This window comes from Nannospalax galili, unplaced genomic scaffold, assembly GCF_000622305.1.
Source record: "Nannospalax galili isolate Female #2095 unplaced genomic scaffold, S.galili_v1.0 scaffold1036, whole genome shotgun sequence".
NCBI lineage: Eukaryota > Metazoa > Chordata > Mammalia > Rodentia > Spalacidae > Nannospalax > Nannospalax galili.
Genome location: NW_008337664.1, coordinates 640,466 through 663,337, shown reverse-complemented (window position 1 = coordinate 663,337; position 22,872 = coordinate 640,466). Strand labels below are relative to the sequence as shown.

The following is a 22,872-nucleotide window of genomic DNA, read 5'->3' as shown; positions in this document are numbered from 1 at the left end:
CCCCCCCCCCTCACCTAGTGAGCTCCTTCTGAGGGATGTAAAGCTGTCCAGGTGGCAATCCTAGGATCAGGACTAGGTATCTCTACCAGCCTTGTTGTATGCACACATTTACATTGCCATACTATATTGGCTGTACTGTTGGAAGGCTGTGTGCCTGAGGGCCAAGCCAGTCCCTGGGACCAGATGGTGCAGGCCTCAGAAACCTAGTGCAGAGCCTAGTGCTACTTTGGGCATTTTCAGCTGTGATGAGGGGCAGCCTAGGCCTTCCAGGTACCATCTACACCTGGACACACATGCTGAGTTTTCCCTAGGAGAGGTGGGGAAGACCTTGGTCCTAGGCATGGATTCTCTCAGTCACTGCACAGGAAGCTGCCAGCAACCTGAGAGAGAGAGAGAGAGTATCTTCTCAACAGGACTGCCCCAATTCCAGGCCTGATTGTGAGCGCTGCCTGACCCTGGCAAGGCCATACCTGGGGCCTCTTCCTCTCAGGACCTCTCTAGCATCTCAGACCTCATCTCCTCTGGGGCTCACCAGTTGTTAGCCCTTAACTGAGATGGAGTAGACATGGGGATGAAGGGTATTTCAGAGCAGAAGTCTGTAGCAATCTGAGGGGCCGATCCATTGGGGGAAGTCTGATGGGGAATCCTGTTCCACACTGTGATCTGTCGCATAGGTCTGTGCCCTTCCCGCTAGGAAAAAGACAGTCTTGGCTTCCTCCCCACCTATAATCATCAAGTGATTTGGACCAGAATGCAAAGGGGGATGGATGCACATGGAGGCCAGTGGGCATGGCCCCTGTCCTAGTGCCTCCCACTGAGCAATCAAGTGTGCAGCAGGTATCTCTAAACTTTATCAACGAAGGCCCTTCATGTGAAAGAAATGCAAGATGATGCAAAAGAGCAAAGTGTGGCGTGATAAGGGAGGGTAAGGCGGCCACTGCCTAGCAGAGGCACACAGTCCTGACTCCAAAATCAACAAAGAAAGGCCTCCACCCTGGAGCTCCTAGGAGTGAAGGCCCCTCGGAGCAACTGTCTCTGGAAGGAGCAGAGCCACCCAGCAGCAGTGGGGAGAACTTGCCCTCCGTGCCAGCAGCTTTGTCTTGTTTCTTGGGCAGTGGGAAGTCACTGGTGTTTTAAGAAGCCGAGGCACAGACTGGGGATGCAGCTTAGTGGTACAGCACTTGCCTAGTGTATGCTAGGTCCTGGGGTCCAGACCTAGCACAGAAAAAACAAACAAATTCTCTTAGGACAGGTTAAAAACAAAAAAAAAGTGGCAGTCCAAATCTGCTTCCACCGTGGATGGGATCTTATTTGGAAATACTGTCTTGTTTTGACAGACGTGATCAGGTTGTGATGAAATGACACTGGGTTGAGGAGGGTCCTAACTACAATGGCAATGTCCTAAAGAGAAGAGGGAGAGAGAGGGAGAGATGGGAGAAGGCTGTGTGGCAAGCTGGAGGCAGAGATTGAAGACAGGCGGCTGAAGGCAAGAGTTTCATGTGAGACACGAGGAAGAGAAACGGAGGCTCCCCAGAGGGAGCCTTTCCTTACCCACACCTTAGCTTCGGACTTCCAATTTCCCAAACCAGGAAAGACCACGTGGCTGTAAGCCACCAGACTGTGGCCCAGTAGAGCTCTTTTATTCGTATTTTCTTTCATTGGTTTCACTCACTCACAGTCACCTGTGGTCTAAGAGCATTGAGTGAAAATTCCCTAAATATACAATTCATGTGTTTTAAGTTACCTGCCACCCAGACAAGTGTAACAGAATTTGGCATCACCCCTCTTCTCCAAGGACGTAGACTGTCTCCTTGTGGGTCTATACTGTATACATTACCTGCCTGCTGGTTGTATACATTACCTGCCTGTTAGTAGCCATCCCAGTCATCAGACTGTGGAGTATCATAGTGTTTGTGGTTAAATCACCTTTATTTTCCTTGATGGCCCTAAACTGCACGAGTGTGGGCCAAGCAATTCAGATATGTCAAGAGAGGCCTGCAGTCATATGAAAGAATGCGATGCACATAGAATTTGGCATTGTGGTTTCACGCATCCATTGTGAGGTTTGGAATGATAGATAAGAGGGGACCACTGTCATTTAGGGTGCTGATAAGAGCCTGTATTCTAGCCCTTAAGTCTCAGCAGGAACTTTCTTCACCTCAGCTTCCTTGCCCCACTCCAGCAATATTAGCCTCTTGCCTCTCTTCGCTGATCCTTCACGGGTCACTTATGCTCCTGACCCAGGGCCTTTGTTTGCACTGGTGCCCCACGTGGGTTGCTTCATGAGGGTGTGCCTTCTGAAGCCACTGGGATAAGCGGAGCTCTGTCCACAGTCCTGATCTCCCCTGCCTGCGCTTATTTTTTCCACAGCTCTTGCGGCCCACTACTGAATCTTTGCAGACTTTGTATTTGTTCCTTCCTCTGACTGGGTAAGCCTCATGACCAGGACTTGGTTGATTATGTTTATAACTGATCACCACTGCCTAAAACAATGCAAGACCCATGAATAAGGAAACAAAAACAAAAAAACGAAAAACAAAACAACCCAGGAGCTAGTTGAATAAAGGGGAAATCCCTAAGGCGGCAGTTCAAGAAAAAGAAAGGCTTATTCACTCTCACTCATTGTTAAAGAAATGTAAATTAGGTCTGCAGCAGTTCCTGGTCTACTATTAGATTATGGTTAAGGGGAGGGAACTGGGGTGCTGTCCTGGGAGTATCCTGTTGGCCATCATCTTCTTGTTTTAAACAACTGAAACAGATACTGATTTGCATAACATAAAGTTCAACATTTTAAATGAGTAGTTCAGTGGTTTTTAGTATATTTACAAGTTGTGGAACCATCACCACATTCCAGAACATTTTCATTATCAAAAAACAACCCTCAGCGCTGTAGAGATGGCTCAGCAGTTAGAGCACATACTGCTCTTGCAGAGGACCTGAGTTTGGTTCCCAGCACTCACGGCTGGAGGCTCACAACCACCTGTAACTCTAGTCCCAGGAGATCTAATGCCCTCTTCTGGCGTCTGAGGGCACTGCACTCACAGGTACAAATCCACACACAGAAACACATACAGACACATAATTTTAAAAAATCTTAAAAAGACAGTACTTGGTGAATTACAGTTAACAAGAACTTCCATATCCATTAGCACCCACTGTGCCTTCTCACCCACCAGCCCTCAATGAGCGCTAATCTCTTTTTATGACTGTGGATTTGCCTATTTTGGATTTATGGTTTTTTGTACCTATCTCCTTCTGAGCATAATGTTCTTGAGTTCATCCACAGTGTCTCACTATTTTAAAAAAAATCACTTAATGCCTTGCAATATTCCGTTGTATGAACTACCCTGCATGAGTCACAATTTCTCTCATTGATGGTCATTCATGTCTCTACTTTGTGGTTAATACAAGCACTACTGCTATGAACATTTGTAGAGAAGTTTTTATGAGGACCTGTCTTCAAATGTGTTGGATACAGATGTAGAAATGGAGTTGCCAGGTCATCTAGCTCGGTGGTTGTGAGATAGTGGCTCACTGTAGTGTGGGTTTGTCTTCCTAATAATGCTACTACACAATTATCATGATTTTATTTGGCATCTATATACCATCTTTAGAGAAAGAAATATTCAGATCCTCCTCACATTTCCAGTTGTGATCTATCATTTAAGCATTTTTTAATATAACTGAATTTTTTTGTTTTGTATTTTCACTGCACATGGTACTGTGTGGCATAAGGACATCTCATGCAGGTATCTATTGTACCTTGAGTGTGTTCTCCCCCACATCCCTGCCTCCCTCCTGGTCTCCATTGTCCCCCTAGACAGTTTTGTTTCTACTTTCATGCCATATGTTCATACATGATTCTATGTATCTATTTAAATCTAGGAAATACAAATAAGAAGAAACATAATGTTTGTCTTTCTGAGATTGGCTTAATTAACTTAATATGATTACCTCCCGCTGCACCCACCTCCCCACAAACGACCTGACTTCATTGTTCTTTATGGCTGATGAACAATCCACTGTGTATGTACAGTGTTTTACAATTATTTCTCTGGGGGCTGGAGAGGTGGTTCAGTGGTTAAGAGTATTGGCTGCTCTTGCAGAGGATCCTGGTTCAATTCCCAGCACCCACATGGTGTCTAACACCTGTCTGCAACTCCAGGTGCACTTGCATCAGGCAAAACACTCATACACATAAAATAAAAAGAAATTTAAAGACACTTAAAATTATTCCTCTGTTGTTGAATGCCTAGGTTCTAACATTGAATTCTAAGAGTTCTTTTTATGTTCTATGCGCTAAGGCATTATGGCATATGTGGTATGCAAATATTTCCTGCCGTGCTGAGGTTATTCCTTCCTCCCCCCCCCCCTTTTTTTTCTTTCAGAGACAGGTTGTCACTGTGTATCCCAGGCTGGCCTTAAACCTCTTGTCTTAGCTACCTGAGTGTAGAAATTATAGACCTTTCTCACCACACCAGAATCAATTTCTAAATGATGTCCTTTGAGAGAAGGTTCAATTTACCTATTTTTTTATTTGCTTGTGGTTTGCGTGTCATATCTAAGAAACTACTGCCTAAACTAAGGTCATAAAGATTTACACCTGGGATGTACAGCCATGCCCAGCTCTAGCCTTAATCTTTGGATAGTTTGGCCATTAAAAGAATTGTTGAGTGACTGGAGAGACGGTTCAGCAGTTAAAGAGTACCAGTTGCTCTTGCAGAGGACCTGAGTTCGGTTTCCAGCACCCACATGGCAGCTCATAACTGCCTTTAACTCCAGCTCCAGGGGATCTAATACCCTCTTTTGACCTCTGCAGGCACTGCATTCATGTGGTACACATAAACTACAAGCAGGCAAACATTCATATATATGAAGTAAAAATACGTAAATCTTTAGCTTCGGCTACATAGTGAGTCCGTATCTCAAAAAAGGAGGAGGAGCTTGGGTGATAGCTCACTTGGTAAATGCTTGCACACCTGAGTTTGAGTCCCAAAGCTCATGCAAAAATCTGGGCATAGCGGGTTGCATTACTGTACTGTCATATATACCATTATATCTGGCTCTGACCTCTGGCCCCATCCCCCCCCCCCCCCCCGTGGCTGCCCGTTCCTGTGGCCCTGCTCTCCTGTGGCTGATTCTCTTCTTTTTCTAAAAAATATTTTTTTATTCTTTGACATTCCTTGCAAACATAATGCACTTGGAGTACCTTCCCCTCTCATTCTGGTCTTTATTGTCCCTCACTCTTGCTGAACCCCATCTTCTTCCTAACAAGTTTCCTCCTATTTTTATGTCTCCGTTTTGCTGCCCACTGAGTTTAGTGAGGGTTGCTTGAGCATGGATGGGGCTGTTCCTGGAGCACTCGGCTGCTTCCTTTTGCTAGGCCCTCCCCACTTCTGATCCCTTTCCCTCCTCTTTCCCCCTCTCCCTCTTTCTCCCATTTCATGATCCTCATTCTTTTTCATCACAAACATAGACACACAGACAGACTGATAGACACACTTTTAAATCTAGTCTCCACATATGAAAGGAAACATGAAGTATTTGTCTTTCTGAATCTAATTTCACTTAGCATAATGATTTCCAGTTCAATCCATTTTTTGCAGACTTGCCTGCGTGTAAGTGCACCCACCCGTGTCACACAATGCCTGTGGAGATCAGAAGAGGGCATTGGATTCCCCTGGATCTGGAGTTATGGGTGGTTGTTAGCTGCCATGCGGGTGCTGGGAATTGGACGGGTCCTCTGCAAGAGCAGCAAGAGGAGAAATGGAGGAAGTCAGGTGAAACCAAAGGAAAAGGAAGATGAGAAAGGGAAGAACTTCGTGGAGGGTTAGAGAGAAGGGCGAGATTAAAAAAATAAAGAAAAAAGAAAAAACGGAACAAGATTTCCCCGAACAAAAAAGTTCACAAAATTCAATGCATATAAAAGGGGGATTGAAAAACAATCGTATTGGGGCTGGAGAAATGGATCAGTGGTTAAGAACACTGGTTGTTCTTACAGAAGACCCAGGTTCGAATCCCAGCACCCACATGGCAGCTGTCTGTAAGTCCAGTTCCAGGGGATCCAACAGCCTCTTCTGACCTCCGCAGGCATTGCATGACACGGGTGCACTTACCTACATGCAGGCGATACACAAATACACATAAAATAAAAATAAGAAATTAAAATTATGTCAACAGATGGCTGCTGGGAGGGGGAGGGGCAGGGATAGTCTCTTTCAAGTATGGTACTCTTGGTAGGTTAACCAGGTTCCAATGGATGGATCGACACTGAAGGACATTTGGGGACACAAATTGGATTCTATAGGCCTTTACATATATATATATATATATATATATATATATTTATATACACACACACACATATATACATATACATGAGTACATTAAATTGGATAAGGGGCAATAAAGGGAGGTGGGAATAGGGGAGGGGATCTAAATACTATCAAATTATACTGTATGTAAATTGCAAAAATTCAATAAAAAGAAGAAAAAATGGATGGTACTGTCAGGTAAATCTTCCACATAGTGATTATAGGAGTGTGTGTATAGGACTTCCTCTTTCCACACCTGATCCTAAAGTAGTGACCCGCCCTGAAATTAAGGAGACAGTACCCCAAACCAAGCTTTGGAGTCTTCTCCATCCTGGCCAGCTGATGAGGCATGTGATGTGAACTCCACATGATCAGGAAGTGGACTGAAATAAATGTCTTTGACCATCATGGATCTGAATTTGGAGTACCATTTGGAATACCAAAGACAGAATAAAGAAATGATTCTACAGATGTTCCTGCCAGGGTCCCTTCTGTAGTCTGTTATGAAGGAAGTTTTTCTGGACTATAGCGTACTGGAAACCATGTGGGGACACAGTGTTCCGCCCTCCTCCACTGCCTTTTGCCACTGAAGATCTTCTCTTCCTTGGGAGGTTAGAGAGAGAGAAAACACACAGTCCGAATGGATTTCCATCTGTGAAACAAAGAAAGATTATTCCATTCAAGTCCAGCTTAGTGAACCAGTGAGTGTATTGGGGCTACCTACAGGGGTGTGGGTGAGGGGTTACTCACAGGAACTGGGCAGTTGCATCAGCAAAAGCCCCCCAGTGTGGGTACCGACTCACAAAAGCTGCATCCTTTGGGCTTTCTGCACAACTTGCAGGTACCTGAGCAGATCAGGTCTCCTCTCCCCAGCAATTGCTACTATTTATATAACTTTGGGGAGGCCTTGTGAATTTTGTAAGTTTCAGGAGTGTTTGTTTGTTTGTTTGTTTGTTTTTGTCTTTTTGAGACATGGTCTCCCTGTAGCCTCAACTGGCCTGGAACCCACTATGTATACCAGGCTGGCCTTGAATTCACAGAGAGCTGCCTGCCTCTGCCTCCCAAGTGCTGGGACTAAAGGTATGTGCCACCACACCACCACACCCAGCTAATTTTCAGGAGCTTCTTAAGACTGAGTTTTATTTCCTGAGCTTTGAAGTCGCATTTACTTCCCAGTCTTAATGAGCCTCCCTCCTACCAGGAGGGTGTGTCAGGTCAGAGGAAACAGCTATATAGCAATAAAAAGAGATAAGGGGGTGCTACAGAGGTGGCTCAGCAGTTAAGAGCACTGATTGCTCTTGCAGAGGATCCTGGTTTGATTCCCAACACATGTTACATGGGGGCTAACAACAGTCCATAACTCCAGTTCCAGGGGATCCAATACTCTTCTGACCTCCAAGGGCATTGCATAACTCAGATGCACTTACACTCTTGTAGGCAATACATTCATACACATAAAATAAAAAATAATACTTTTTAAAAAGAGAGAGAAGGGGAAATCACAGAGGTTTAAAAAGGGGGTGGCTGAGGTATTAGAACAGCCTCTTCCTGGGTCTTTGAAATTTAATTTTAGACTTCCCGTTATGTGTACAAGGAAGGTCTGTGGAACTTGTGAACTACTGTTTTTCCTTCCTGAATTTATGCTATTGCTAAGCCTATACTGGACAAATGGCTCAGGTTTACCCAACAAATGGCTTCATCTTAGTGGTGTCCATTCTTTGCCTACCAGAGGCCTCTGCTGGCCACGCTTAGCTTTGCAGTCTGTAGGACAGACAGGTCTTAGGTCTCTCACTCCTTCAGACTCCCCAGGTCCTACCTCCTGTGGTGACTGTTTAGCTAGTACTTGGAGAGATGAAGCTGTGGGTATCATGTCTGCCCCTAGAACTTCAGAGCTCTCAGGTATGAAAGGCAGATGGGTAGCCCCAGAGGCTGATGCTGGCTGGCTCCGGGCTCAGCACTATCAAATTCCAGGGTTATTCTTAGTTGATGAGATGTTACCAGACACCAAAGGTGCAGCTAGCTTCCCTTATGTCCCTCCCTACCTGCACTGCACATCCTGCTTGTCTTACCACGATGACATCCTTGGGACTAGGTGGTGTTTCTTCAAACATTCCAACTTTCTCCCCTTTTTCTGCTATCTATTATGGTGTCTGAAGCACTATGACTTTATTCTTTATTTTTTCTGTTTCGTACCAGGCATTCTCCACTGATGTCTTTTTAAGGTCACATGTTCTTCGGTCGGCTCAAATCTGTTGTTGGCTTTCTCTAGTTAATGTTTGATTTTGGTTACTTATCTTTCCACCCCACAATTGCTATTTGATGTTTTTTGTTTTGTTTTGTTCTGTTTGTTGTTTTTTGTCTTTTTGAGACAGGGTCTCAGCTGTAGCCCCAGCTGGACGGGAACTCCCTGTGCAGAACAGGCTGGCCTGTATCTCACAGAGATTCACCTGCCTCTGCCTCCAGAGTGCTGGGACTTACCATGCCTGGTTCTTATTTGTTGCTTTTTTTTTCCCTCCCCTGCAACTTGTATTCCTTTAAAAATATTTTGTCTAGTGAAGTTTTGTGTATAGACATTCCTTCAGTGTTGTAGACATTGTTTCCTCCTTAAGTAAAAATTGTTAGATTCTTGCCCTCGTCAACATTTACAATTGCTTTTATTCTTTTCTTTTCTTTTCTTTTCTTTTCTTTTCTTTTCTTTTTTTTTTTTTTCTTTTTTTTTTTTTTTTGAGACAGAGTCTCCCTGTAGCCCCAGCTGTCCTGGAACTCCCTAGGTAGCCCAGGCTGGCCTTGAACTCACAGAGCTCCGCCTGCCTCTGCCTCCTGAGTGCTGGGATTAAAGGCGTGCGCCCCATGCCAGGCTCTTCTTGTGTTCTTATGGAAGGAAGGATTCTGGCCAACCAACATGTTCACTCTCTAGGCAGCCATCATCTTTTGAAGCACATCTGTGATGTCTTCTTAAATGTACAGTGCACATAACCATAACCCAGCCATCCATGTTACGAGTTCACTTTGGATCAAGGATGTTCACTGTCAGACTGTTTTAAGTCACCTTAAACTTGAGAAACACCTCAGCATCATTTACTAAAGGCAGCTCTAGCACTTGCAGAACCCCAGAGTCTTCCTAGTTCCCACAACAACCTGATGGGAGGAGGGCTGAGCTGTGCTTATGATAGGCACAATGCGTGAGTGTATTGCCTCCATGTATGTAAGACCCTTTACAAGGGTCCAGTTGCTTGCAGGTTCCCGGGGTTTCTTTGGGCCTCCTGATAGGGCAAAAACCCATGGTGGGTGTGGTCCAGAGTGTTACAGCAACTATGCCTTCTCCAGGAGTCATGGCCTGTTTCTGTCTGGGGGCAGAACTCCCAGAGGCCAGTATTGCTCATGGCTTCCAGCCTTATACACCTCAGGGTCCTCTGGGTCATCACTTAAACAGATGTCTGGTGACCTGCAGGTGCTCAAAGGGCAGGTGACCCAGCCTCTACCTGGCCCAGCCCCTGCCCCAGACAGGGAAACTAAGGACACAGAGGGACAGTATTGTCTATACCACCTGGCAGTTTCTCCCTAGGCCTGAGGCTTGCCCAGCCTTCTGAAGGTCTAGCCCGAGGCTCTCATCTTGGTCCCTTCTGTCCCCAGACCCAGGAACCTACCAAGGTGGAGTGAGGAACAGAGGTAAAGGTCAGGCTGGTTGTGGCTGCACTGGGCCTAGAGGGAGGGTTATGCCCAGAAGCTTCTACCATAGGTATAGGCACATGCCTTTGGGAAATGCTGCATTCCTGTTCAAACTGCTCCACAGCTGAGGAGCACCGTGAGCTCTGTGGGACATGGCCCTCAGCCGTGGGCTTCCAGCAACTGGCAAGATACAGATGTTCTCTCCCATTCTCTGTTGGCCTTACCAACATTTGTCAAGGTCCCACCTGGCCCTCCATCTCCTGCCGCCCACTGGCTCCTGCACAAGTATGGCCCGTGGGGCAGTGAACATTTTCCAGGGCTGGACCTGGAAAATGGCCGTATGACTATAGGGCAAAGTATGAAGACAGCTGAGTCCATCTTCATGAGCTCAGTTTCCAGCTTCTTGGCCAGGGACTAGTGACAGCCCTGGGTTCAGTGAGCAGTCAGCATATTAATTATGGTTAGTTACACACATACACACACACACACGTACGCACACTTGTACACCTAGAGCAGTATCACATCTTGTCTCTAATTTATCATTACATGGGGTAACATTTGAGTTCAAGCTAAGGCCATGGAGAGAGGTCCCCAGGCTAGCTGTAACACCTATCCCCACCCATATGCATCTTTGGCTGCAGTGGTGCCTAAAACCATTAATGATTTGTTTGCATAGAGTATTTTCTTAGACTGGGATGTAGTTCAGTGGTAGAGCTTAGCAGGTACATGATCTCCTGTTTGGCCCCCAGCACTGCCAAAAAGAAAAGAAAATAACATTGTTTTCTAAAGGGATTAGCCATGCACAGCATTGGCGAAATGTCACAGCCTTATGGGTCCCAGTTGTCAAATCCCACACAAGGGACAGTCAGCAGGGGGATACATCTACCCCGGCCTCCAGGAGAGCTTGCATGTGTGTGCCCACACATAGGCTGCAGTGTTGAGGCATTTAGCAAGAAGGAGGGGGCTCTCTGCAGACTGGTAGATATGTGCACGAGACTCTGGACCCATAGAAGTTGCCCAAGTGGTGCAAGGGACTGAGACACCTCTAGAGCGCCTCTTGTGTTTGGTTCATATTGCTTTCAGTTTTATAAGGCCCCCGTGAGTTAGAATCCATGGGCTTTAGGCCTGGCTAGTAATAATGCAAAGGTGTCAGCTTATTCCAGACTGTCATGGGGTTTGAACCCAAAGCTTTGGTGGACAGGGCACCTGTGGTGAGGGAGCATCACCAGCAAGGCAGTGTGTGGGGTGCAGGGAGCAGAGCCCCACTGCTACCTGGCATCCTACCCTGAAATCCAAGCTTCTTGGGCTTAGCCTCCTTGAGAACTTCGTAGGTTGTGGAGAGTGTATGAGATCCTTGTCAGCCCTTGCTGTGGGCATTCAGCTTCCCACTTCCTCTGCTCTGCAAGGTTTGCTGCCGTCCTCAGGCCACCTTTTGTTCTCCAAAATCCAGTGAGTGTCCTCTGCTGCTACCTGATCTGGCAGGCTGCCCGTCTTAAAAAGTGAGCCTGTGTCTTCATCCAGAATGCCTTTGCTTGTACAGGGGCAAAGAGAGGGTGGCCGGGGCTCCGGTGCCCCAACATGATCCTGCCTCCCAGCCGCCTTCTTGGTGGAGAAGTGGCCAGCAGTAGACCTGGGAAGGTGCTGGGGCTCAGGAAGTTCTGCCTCCCCACTGCACTGTGTGTGTCGTTTCCCATTTTCCCTTCAGACTTCTTAATGCAGCACACGTGATCAGGTGGCGCATACAGAGCAGTGCATGAATTAGAGGACACAGCTTGTTGATTTCTTGGTGAGTGAGCACGGGTGATGGGCCCCCAACTCTAGCAGCTCCCCTTCCCTCCCAGTTCTGCCCCTCCAGAGGCCTTTGCCAGGTCTGAGCTGGACTCGCATGGTTTTCTTGCTCCATACCATAGTGCTGAGACCCACCCAAGTGTGGTAGACTTCGTGTATTCTCAGTGGCATGCAGAGTTTTGTTGGCTGGACATACCCCAGCTAAGCAGGTGGAAATCCAGCCCTCTTTCGAGGATGCCTGAGTTGATTTTAGCTGGGAGCCATTGTGAATAGTGCTGATGTGTCTAGGTGAGTCTCTGCATACAGGTAGAACTTCCACACCCGCAGAGGCTCAGCTCCCGTAGCGCAGTTGGAGCTCATCCTCATGGCTGCCTAGTGAATCTGCCACCAGCAGCAGCCTGCAAGCTGTGCTTTTACCACCTCCTTTCCAACACTTGGCACCTGCCCTTTCATTTTTACCAGTCTGGTGGGTGCATAGGGTTCTCACAGTGTGGTTTTAGTTTTTGTCTGGCTGATGGCTAATAAAGTCAAATGATTTCGGCTTACCACCCTGTTGTGAAGTATTTCTCCATGTCTTTTGTTCGTTTACACAAACCAGGTTTGCCTTTTTTGACTCGCTGAGTACTTTATATATTATAAATATGAGTCCTATATTGAATATATATACCTGTATCCACATCTGTAACCCATATATATTTATATCTCTAACCATATCTGTATTCCTTTTTCGTATCCACATATATATCTCAGTCTATATCCTCGTGCATATTGCAGTCTAAATCTCTATCCATATCTGTGTTTAAATCCATTTCTATGTTTGTGTCCATATGCATCAGGACCACTGTCTACAACTTCATCCCCGTCCCTGTCCCAACTCCAAACCCACACCTGTTTCTGTATACACACAGAAATGTTTACACATGGATGTTCTGCAGCTAGGTCCTGTGTGTCCTCTAGGCAAACATGTTATAGTTACTGAGTTGAGCAATGAGCAGATAAAGGCCTCACTCACTCTATGGTACCCATGTTCTTTTAGACCAGACTAATAAAAAAGTGGAAAGATGATGTCACATTGAGGAGGAGAAAGTTGAAGGTGAGGAAGAAGTGCTGGGATGGAAGGCAACCTTGTAGATACGTCACTGAGAAAGTGATACGTCGGCAGAGTCCTAAGGGGGAGCCCCCACACCTGGGAAGTTGAGTTCCAGGTCAGGGAGCTAGCGTCAGAGCCCTGCAGCCCCAGGACTCTAGTTCTCATTGTGTAGGACTGAGATATTGTAGATTATAAGCAGAGGGCTTGGACCTGACTCATGTTCTAATGGGATTCCTTTACCTACAAGGGCAGACAGTCATTAAGAACCTTGTTGCTGTGGCCCAGCATTCTGTCCTGTGCTTAGAAGGATGGCCCAGGTCACTGTCATCCCAGAACCAGGCTTCCTTGCTCTTTGGTCTGCCATCCTCACAGTAGCCTGTAATGGTCAAAGACTGTTCCAGCCCTCATGAACAGCACTCATTGTCTGAGCAAGGAAGGCACCTCTCCTATGTGCCTTGCCTTTCAGTAGCCCCAGCCGATGTGTACTGACCACATCACACCTGATTTTTCCACTTTCCAGAGCTCAGTCTAATAAGGGAAATGGGCTCTTTGTCAGACCCCACAAGCCTACCTGGAAAACTACTTCACCCACAGCTTTAAGCAGGACATTGGACAGGGGTCGGCCCTTGGCCTGTCAGCTTTCCCAGCTCCTTGGGCACTAGGAAGGATGTGGATCGATATATATATACAGATACTGAGGTCACACCCGTGACCAAGGAGACAGCTTCATCTGTCTGCTGGAGATGGGGGCAGACAGATGCTCGGGGAAGCATCTACCTCACTGATAATCTTGGGTAATGCTGATGACATTTGTGGATGAGCACTACGGGAAGTGAGTCTGAGACCATACTGGAAGACATCCCCAACCAGGTCCTTCCTGTAGCCTGAGGACTGTCGTGTCCAAAGGGGCAGTGGAGAAAGCTGACTTTGGAGCAAGTGGCAGTAGGTCTGTTAACTGTCCACATGGACGTCTTGAGAAATGCCATGGCCATCTTAGTGCCAGATATCCTATAGGGTCAAGGGACAGGGCTAAGGAAGGCAGGTGCCCACCTAGAGGTAGGACTCCATGATACTAGAGCAATATGAAGGGAGGGAATGGCTGTGGAGGCCAGCAGCTGAGAGCCCGGATGGATCTCCAGAACTCACCAGCAGAGGCCACTGTGAGCTTTGCATCCTCCGGATGAAAAGCTCCACTAAGACACAGAAATGGAAGGAGGACAGTGTGAAAGCTGGAGCCTCCCCTCACTGCCCATCTGTGGAACTGTTCCAGGAGGTTATGAACGGTACAGCCTCTGGAGCCCCTGAAAAGTGAGGTCTAGCCCCAGGGTCTAGCACAGACTGGCAGAGAAGTAGGGATGGGCACAGCTCATGAGAACTTCTGTGTCTCTAAGCCCTCCTGTCCTCTTAGGGGAGGCCAACGAATGGCCCAGCATAGTGAGAATTCCTCAAGACAAATCACTATCCAGGAGACAGCTTGGTGGCTGCTCTTGCTGCTGGTGAAATAGTGGATGAAGGAGGAGGGGAAGAAAAGAGAGACGGCAGGAGAGCACAGGCAGGGTGGGATGGGGAATGGGCATCTTGACCTGGCTGGATACAGTCGGGTCCTCACTGTCCATTGGGCACAGCGACTTGCTCGAGTTCTCTTACAGGATTGTCTCAGCCCCTCTGAACATCATCTGCCCCTGCCTGTAAGTTCTAGCTAAGAGTTTTCCCTCAGCGCCCCCCGTGGTGGCAGAGGCCACTAGTCCTGACTCCCAGAACCAGCCCCAGCTCTCCCTGCCTTCAGCCTCTGTCTCCCCCATCCCAGATCCCTGAGAGAGGGCTCTCTTGGGTCCAGTCCATCTCTGCCATCTAAACACTGGGGACTGGGGTGGGGGTGGGAGGCCATCGCAGGGACGCGGTGTAAGGGACAGCGACTCGGCAGGGGGCAGGATGCTTTCCTAGTGCTGGGGTTCCTGAGCAGAGTGAGATCGCACGGTGTGCCACGTGCCCCGCGTGTCCCCACCGCCTGTCAGATTAGCCATCCCACAGCAGTAGCTGCTAGCTGTGTCCCTGGTGTTCACCGGGGGAGATGGAAGGACAGAGTTCTTTAAGGCACTTCAGACCAGAGCTGTGTAGAGCGAGTGCCCGACAGGGGAGGCATTTCAACTTAGCGCTGCCGGGGCACCTGCTGTAGCTTCCCGGTGTATCTCTAGGATAAGGTGTCGTTGGGTGAGACCAGCAGGAGGAGCCTGGGACCATCGCCCGGCATCGCCAGCACCACCCAACCCTGTGCGGAACCGCGAGCCTTGCGCCATCCCCAAACCCAGCGGCAGGACGGTGCGCCAGGACCGTGCGCCCTGCCCACGCGTACAGCCGGGTCCCTGGCTAGCCGCGGCTCACCGGGTCTTGCCCCGCCCTGCTCCTTGCCGGCTCCCCGCCCTTGGGGCCCGGAGGTGGCGGGACCCGCGGGCGGGAAGTCCCGGGCTGGGGCGGCGCTGGCCCCACGCACAGAGAGGAGTCGCGGCTCCCGGGGCGGATCCGGGATAACCGAAGCAGGCAGCCAGGATGTTTCTGGAGCCCCAGGTAGGGCTGCGGCAGGGCGGGACCGGGTCTGGGAGGCGACCACGGGATCAGTGTCTGGACCTGCAGGACCGCGGGGCGCCCCTGAGCTTGCGAAGCCTCGCAAAGGTCCAGGACGTCTCTGGCCAGGGCCGGAGGGCACCCGCCCTGCGGAGGCACTGCAAGTCCCTCATCGGGTCTCTACTGGGGCACCTGCCGCCATGTGGGCCGCACCCAGGCTGCGGCTGCCCTCTTAGCCTTTGCTGATGCCGGTGACCCTCCTTGGCAGCACTTACAAACCAGGGAATGGGGGAGAAAGCAGGGCCTGCCCAGGACCAGACAGGTGTGGCGACCGTGGATCCTTCCCTAGCCTTGGGCGCAGAACCACTGTTTACTCCATGAGAGGGGGCGGTCTATGATGGAGTGGTTGGTCATGTGGGAGGTGTGTGCTAGTGTGCGATGTGTGGGCGCGACAGAGGGCATGTTTATACGTGGGATGTATAAGTGAGAGCGCAAAGAGGCAGTAGTGGGGGCAAGGCTGTGCTTGTATCTTCTCAAATGCTGTGTGTTTAAGGGGCGCCTATTTAGGGGAGGCTGAGGATTTTCCTAGGTTACTTGTGCCTGGGCTGCTGCTGCATCTCCCCAGATGTTTAATAAAAGACTCTTTTGAGCCATGCTGGGCAATGGGATTCAGGTGCAGTGTGCCGTGTGTTCTGGTGTCCCTAACCCCCTTAGTCTGGAGCAGATCTGCCCAGACCCAGGAGCCCAGGTCCAGTGCAGACCAGGGCTTGTAGAAGGAGTCCTCTGGGAAGCCGGCCCCAGTGGGCTGAAAATGCAGGAAGTATAGTCTGTCTTCCTTTCACTTACCCAATGTGCATTTATTAAGCACCTGCTGTGTGCTGTAGATTGCAGGGAGCACAGAGCGTGGGGCTCACCCGGGAAATAAAGAGTACAATCAGTAAGACAGACACAGGGCAAGGAATGTGGACATAAAGAGGAGAACCCAGTAGAAAACAGGAGACACCAAGAGTGCACCAGTAGGGATGGGCCTGGCTGTTCTGCAGTGGCAAACTGAGGCCCCACTCCAGTGGGCTATGACACGGGTGCTGCCTACTGTTTTCACTGATAGCACATGTCCATCCTGGGTTGCTTCTGCCCTGCCCTACAGTCCTTGCTAAGGGACCAGGTTGACAGGATTATATGACAGGGAGCAGAGAAGGCCCAGCACTGGTATCCAAATGCTCTAGTTCAGTGATACACATCGCTCCACTCACTGTTAGAGACTCATATGGCCCCACACAGTCTCACCAGGACGAGTCATGACAGCCTGCTTACCCAGCAAAGAGAATGTGTGGCACACTTGTGCCCAGAGAACTGACTACCAGTTTGGAATGGTGTTTGTGCCTTTGGGAGGGTGGCCAGGGAGGTTGTAGAGATAGTGGAAGGGGAGAGAAGGACAGGGACAGGGACAGGGACAGGGAAGGAAGGAGGGAGGAGGGAGGAGGGAGGGAGGGAGGGAGGGAGGGATCAGACTGGAGGTTGGGCTGTTGAGAATACCCACAAGCCAGTGTGATAGGATGAGGCCCACAGGTCTGGGAGGAGCTACCTATTCCTGGGGTTGTGAGGCCATTGTTGGCTGCTTCATGGGGGACCAAGGACAGCACAGGCCATCATAGGGGACCAACCAGGGAACAGACCAGGGAGCTCTGACTCTGGTAGCAGAGATAGCAGAGGAGACAAGAAGAGTGATTCACTGCATTTTGATGGTACAGCCAAGAAACCTTGAGGCTGAGAGAGACTGGGCTGAGGTATGTGTGTGTGGGTGTGGTGGTGGGGGGCAGACCCCAGCAGAGACTAGAAAAACCCAGTGCCTCAAGAACTGTGTAACAGGAAGCATGGCCAGAGGGGTGTGCTGTCTAGAGTTCAGGGCAGTCTGGCGTGGGCTCGCTCTGTGCTATGGGCTCCTCATGCCCGCTGGCTGTGCTGCTTACCCCTATTCTGCTGCTCAGACCTCTTCATTTTTCATGTGAGCTTCCTAGCAGAGCCACTGAGAGTGATGGCTGAGAGAAAACGCTCCCGCCAGCTGCCCTGTGTGTGCTGGGGTCCAGGATTGGTGGGTGCAGGGGTACTGAGACAGCACCTCCAGGAGGTCACAAGCCCAGAACACATAAGGACAATGGGCCTGGTTGGCCAGGGAGGGGCAGTCATGGCCTCAGGTAAAGGGGCACTGGCCTGCCTTTGAAAGCTGCCCACACCCTAGGCAACACTCTTGTCCAGGGTGGTCTGGGTCTGTCTGGACTGCAGGGTTGGCCAGGAGACCTAACTGTTACGTCTCCTTACCCTTCCTACCCTCAACCTGCTAGGAAACCTCCTCTTACCTTGGAGGCTCATCTCAAAACCCCATCTTCCAGGAAACCTTGATTTCTCCTTGTGAGGTATGTTTCTGACCCATGTGCATTCCTGGCACCCAGCACTGACCCCCTAATTCTGAGGAAGTTCTGCCACTGTGGTATGAAGTCTGCCTCCTGGGCAGGCACTGAGGTCCCTGTCGTTCAGTTGCATGCAACATAGACTGGGAGGCCTTGGTGGATGTTTGTTGACTGAGTGAGGGAAGGAAAAAACAAACAGAAGGACTAGAAATGACCTATGCAGACCACCTAGTTTTACATATGGGGAAACTGAGGCCTAGAGAGCTCATGGCTTACCTAAAGTCAAGCAGGAGGTTAAGAGTCAGACTTGGTTCTCATTCTAGAGTTTCTCTACTCTGCTGGGTTCTAGACTGGCTGCATCTTTGCGAGTTCCAGGACCAGGGGCAACTCAGAAGGAGACATGTTTTAGGATCCTAGGAGACCCCCAGGTTACCCCGGAGCGAGCAATGGGGGCAGAGCATGGCGCTGACATAGAGCTGGGACTTCAGCAGGCCGCTGGTCCTGTGACCTCTCATGCTGCTGGTCAGTGGGCTTCTTTGGGTACACCTGCTGCCCGAGGCTCCAGCACCACAGCCCTGTCCCTGCCTGGCATGCCTTCATGCTGGGCTCTATCCTTGGCATTTCCCAAACATCAGTGTGGCTGCCTGGCACACCACCCCGTCTCTCCTGGGCCTGCAACAGTAAGTCAGAGGAGTTGTGGTAGAACAGCCTCGGGTAGGGTCGCCAGAGAGGGTCTCACGGAACTCTCTCAGCTTCACTCTTCCAAGACAGATATTGACTGATGAAACCAGGGCTACTGAGACACAAACCACAGCAGCAGCCCTGGGAGAGGAACCAAGTGTCCTCCCTGGCTCCCCTGTTATATGCTACAGATCTCCAGAAAAGAGGGGCCAGCCTCATTCAGAGGAGGCCAGAATCCAACCAGGTAGGGTAGGTGGTGTGGGGTAATCTGTGTGGGGTCAGGAGCAGGGTTTCAGGGTAGCTGAGATGGCTGGCAGTTCAGGCCCACTGGAAACAGTAGGTCTCTGAGCCATGGCATTGGGGCCTGCAGAGCTGGGAGATGAGGGGAACCATGCAGTGCACACCGAAAGACACACAGACACAGTGATGCGCACACACAGACGCACATAGAGAGTGACACAGAGACACACAGACACAGTGATATACACACACAGGCGCACATAGTGACACAGAGACACACAGACACAGTGATGCGCACACACAGACGCACATAGAGAGTGACACAGAGACACACAGACACAGTGATATACACACACAGGCGCACATAGACTGACACAGAGACACACAGACACAGTGATGCGCACACACAGACGCACATAGAGAGTGACACAGAGACACACAGACACAGTGATATACACACACAGGCGCACATAGACTGACACAGAGACACACAGACACAGTGATGCGCACACACAGACGCACATAGAGAGTGACACAGAGACACACAGACACAGTGATATACACACACAGGCGCACATAGACTGACACAGAGACACACAGACACAGTGATGCGCACACACAGACGCACATAGAGAGTGACACAGAGACACACAGACACAGTGATATACACACACAGGCGCACATAGACTGACACAGAGACACACAGACACAGTGATGCGCACACACAGACGCACATAGAGAGTGACACAGAGACACACAGACACAGTGATATACACACACAGGCGCACATAGACTGACACAGAGACACACAGACACAGTGATGCGCACACACAGACGCACATAGAGAGTGACACAGAGACACACAGACACAGTGATATACACACACAGGCGCACATAGACTGACACAGAGACACACAGACACAGTGATGCGCACACACAGACGCACATAGAGAGTGACACAGAGACACACAGACACAGTGATATACACACACAGGCGCACATAGACTGACACAGAGACACACAGACACAGTGATGCGCACACACAGACGCACATAGAGAGTGACACAGAGACACACAGACACAGTGATATACACACACAGGCGCACATAGACTGACACAGAGACACACAGACACAGTGATGCGCACACACAGACGCACATAGAGAGTGACACAGAGACACACAGACACAGTGATATACACACACAGGCGCACATAGACTGACACAGAGACACACAGACACAGTGATGCGCACACACAGACGCACATAGAGAGTGACACAGAGACACACAGACACAGTGATATACACACACAGGCGCACATAGACTGACACAGAGACACACAGACACAGTGATGCGCACACACAGACGCACATAGAGAGTGACACAGAGACACACAGACACAGTGATATACACACACAGGCGCACATAGACTGACACAGAGACACACAGACACAGTGATGCGCACACACAGACGCACATAGAGAGTGACACAGAGACACACAGACACAGTGATATACACACACAGGCGCACATAGACTGACACAGAGACACACAGACACAGTGATGCGCACACACAGACGCACATAGAGAGTGACACAGAGACACACAGACACAGTGATATACACACACAGGCGCACATAGACTGACACAGAGACACACAGACACAGTGATGCGCACACACAGACGCACATAGAGAGTGACACAGAGACACACAGACACAGTGATATACACACACAGGCGCACATAGACTGACACAGAGACACACAGACACAGTGATGCGCACACACAGACGCACATAGAGAGTGACACAGAGACACACAGACACAGTGATATACACACACAGGCGCACATAGACTGACACAGAGACACACAGACACAGTGATGCGCACACACAGACGCACATAGAGAGTGACACAGAGACACACAGACACAGTGATATACACACACAGACGCACATAGACTGACACAGAGACACACAGACACAGTGATGCGCACACACAGACACACAAAGAGACTGACACAGAGACACATACAGTGGATGTGCACAGATACACAAAGAGACACACACACAGTCACAGTAAAACAAATACACACATAGAGACATAGACACAGTGATGTACAAACACAGATAACACAGAGACACACAGACACAGTGATGCGCACACACAGACGCACATAGAGAGTGACACAGAGACACATACAGTGGATGTGCACAGATACACAAAGAGACACACACACAGTCACAGTAAAACAAATACACACATAGAGACATAGACACAGTGATGTACAAACACAGATAACACAGAGACACACACAGTCACAGTAATGCACACACAGAGATACACACACATATACACACAGATACACAGAGAGACACAGACGTAAGTACACAGACACAGAAACACAGTGATGTGCACACACTCAGATACACAGAAAGAGACGCACCAACACAGTGATGCTCAGACACAGATAAACAGAGCGCTGCACACAGACACACAGAAATGAACACAGATACACAGAAACACACAGACACAGAGATACACACACCACAGTCACAGCAACACAGACACACACAGATGCACACACACAAACAGACGCAGACAAAGACACATGGACACATTGAAACTCACAAAGAGGCGAACACACAGATGCATACACAAACATGTAGAGATATACCAACTCAGACACAAAGTATGCGCAGACACGCAGATACTCCATTGTGTAAATATACCACATTTTTGTTAGCCACTCGTCAGCTGAGGGGCACTTAGGTTGCTTCCATTTCTTAGCTATTGTGAAAAGAGCAGCAACAAACAAGGATGTGCAAGTGTCTCTGCAATAGGATGAGTCCTTTGGCTATATGTCAAGGAGTGGTAAACCGGGTCATATGATAGGTTCATTTTTAGTTATAAGAGTTCTCCACACTGTTTTCCATAGAGGTTGCACGAGTTTGCAATCCCACCAGCAGTGAATGAGCGTTCCCCTCTCTCCACATCCTCGCCAGCATTTGGTATCATTTGTTCTCTTGATCCTAGTCAGTCTGATTGGGGTAAGGTGACACCTTAGGGTGGTTTTAATTTACATTTCCCTAATTACGATGTTGAACACTTTTTGAGATGTTTCTTAGCCATCTTTATTTCTTCCTTTGAGAATTCTGTTTAGATCCTTAGCCCATCTTTTAATTGGGTCATTTGGTTTCTCGAGTCTTTGTTTTTTGAGTTCTTTATATATCCTGGATGTTAAACCTCTGTCAGATGTGTCACTGGTGAAGATTTTTTTTCCCATTCTGTGGATTCTCTCTTTACTTTTTTGACCATTTCTTTTGCTGTAGAGAAGCTTTTTAGTTTAATGAGGTTCCACTTGTTGATTGCTGAACTTAATTCCTGAGCAACTTCTGTCTGATTTAGGAAATCCTTTCCTACACCTATATCCTGTAAGTTACTGCCAATATTTTCTTCCAAAAGTTTCAGGGTTTCCAGTTTCACATTGAGGTCTTTGATCCATTTGGAGTTGACTTGTGTGCAAGGTGAAAAATAAGGATCCAGTTTCATTCTGCAGCTGGAGATCCAGTTTTGCCAGCACCACTTGTTGTGTTGAAGATACTGTCTTTCCTACATTGTGTGTTCTTGGCACCTTTGTCAAATATCAGGTGGCTGAAATTGCGTGTACTCGGGTTTGGGTCTTCAGTGATGTTCCATTGATCTATGGGTCTATTTTGTGCCAGTGCCCATGCTGTTTTTATGACTATGGCTCTGTAATATACTTTGAGATCTGGAATCCTCCCAGTGTTTCTCTTTGTGCTCAGGGTTGCTGTGGCTATCTGAGGTCTTTTGTACCTCCAAATGAATTTAAAGATGTATTTTTTATAATTCTGTGAATTATGTCACAGGGATTTTGATTGGGATTGCATTGACTCTATATATTGCTTTTGGTAGGATGGTCATTTTAACAATATTAATTCTTCTAATCCATCAACATGGGTGGTCCTTCCGTCTCCTGGTGTCTTCCTCAGTCTCTTTAACGATTTCAAATTTTCATTGTAGAGATCTTTGGTGTCTTTGGCCAGATTTATTCCAAGATATTTTTTTTTGCAGCATTTGTGAATGGAAGCATTTCCCTGT

The 22,872-nt window shown here is 48.7% G+C and overlaps 1 protein-coding gene across 2 annotated transcripts in view; it reads left to right on the top strand.

Annotated features, from left to right (window-relative positions):
• Positions 1 to 22,872, top strand: part of Rasgef1a (RasGEF domain family member 1A) — an 80,729-nt gene that overhangs the window by 29,955 nt on the left and 27,902 nt on the right. The window contains exon 1 of one of the 2 annotated variants that reach the window (XM_008832687.3): positions 15,246 to 15,426. The exons of the other annotated variant lie outside the window; for it this stretch is intronic. Within the exon in view, the coding sequence (XP_008830909.1) occupies positions 15,409 to 15,426 (18 nt within the window). The 5' untranslated portion in view covers positions 15,246 to 15,408. Of the gene's footprint in view, positions 1 to 15,245; positions 15,427 to 22,872 lie in introns of those variants that run through there. 2 annotated transcript variants of the gene reach the window in all.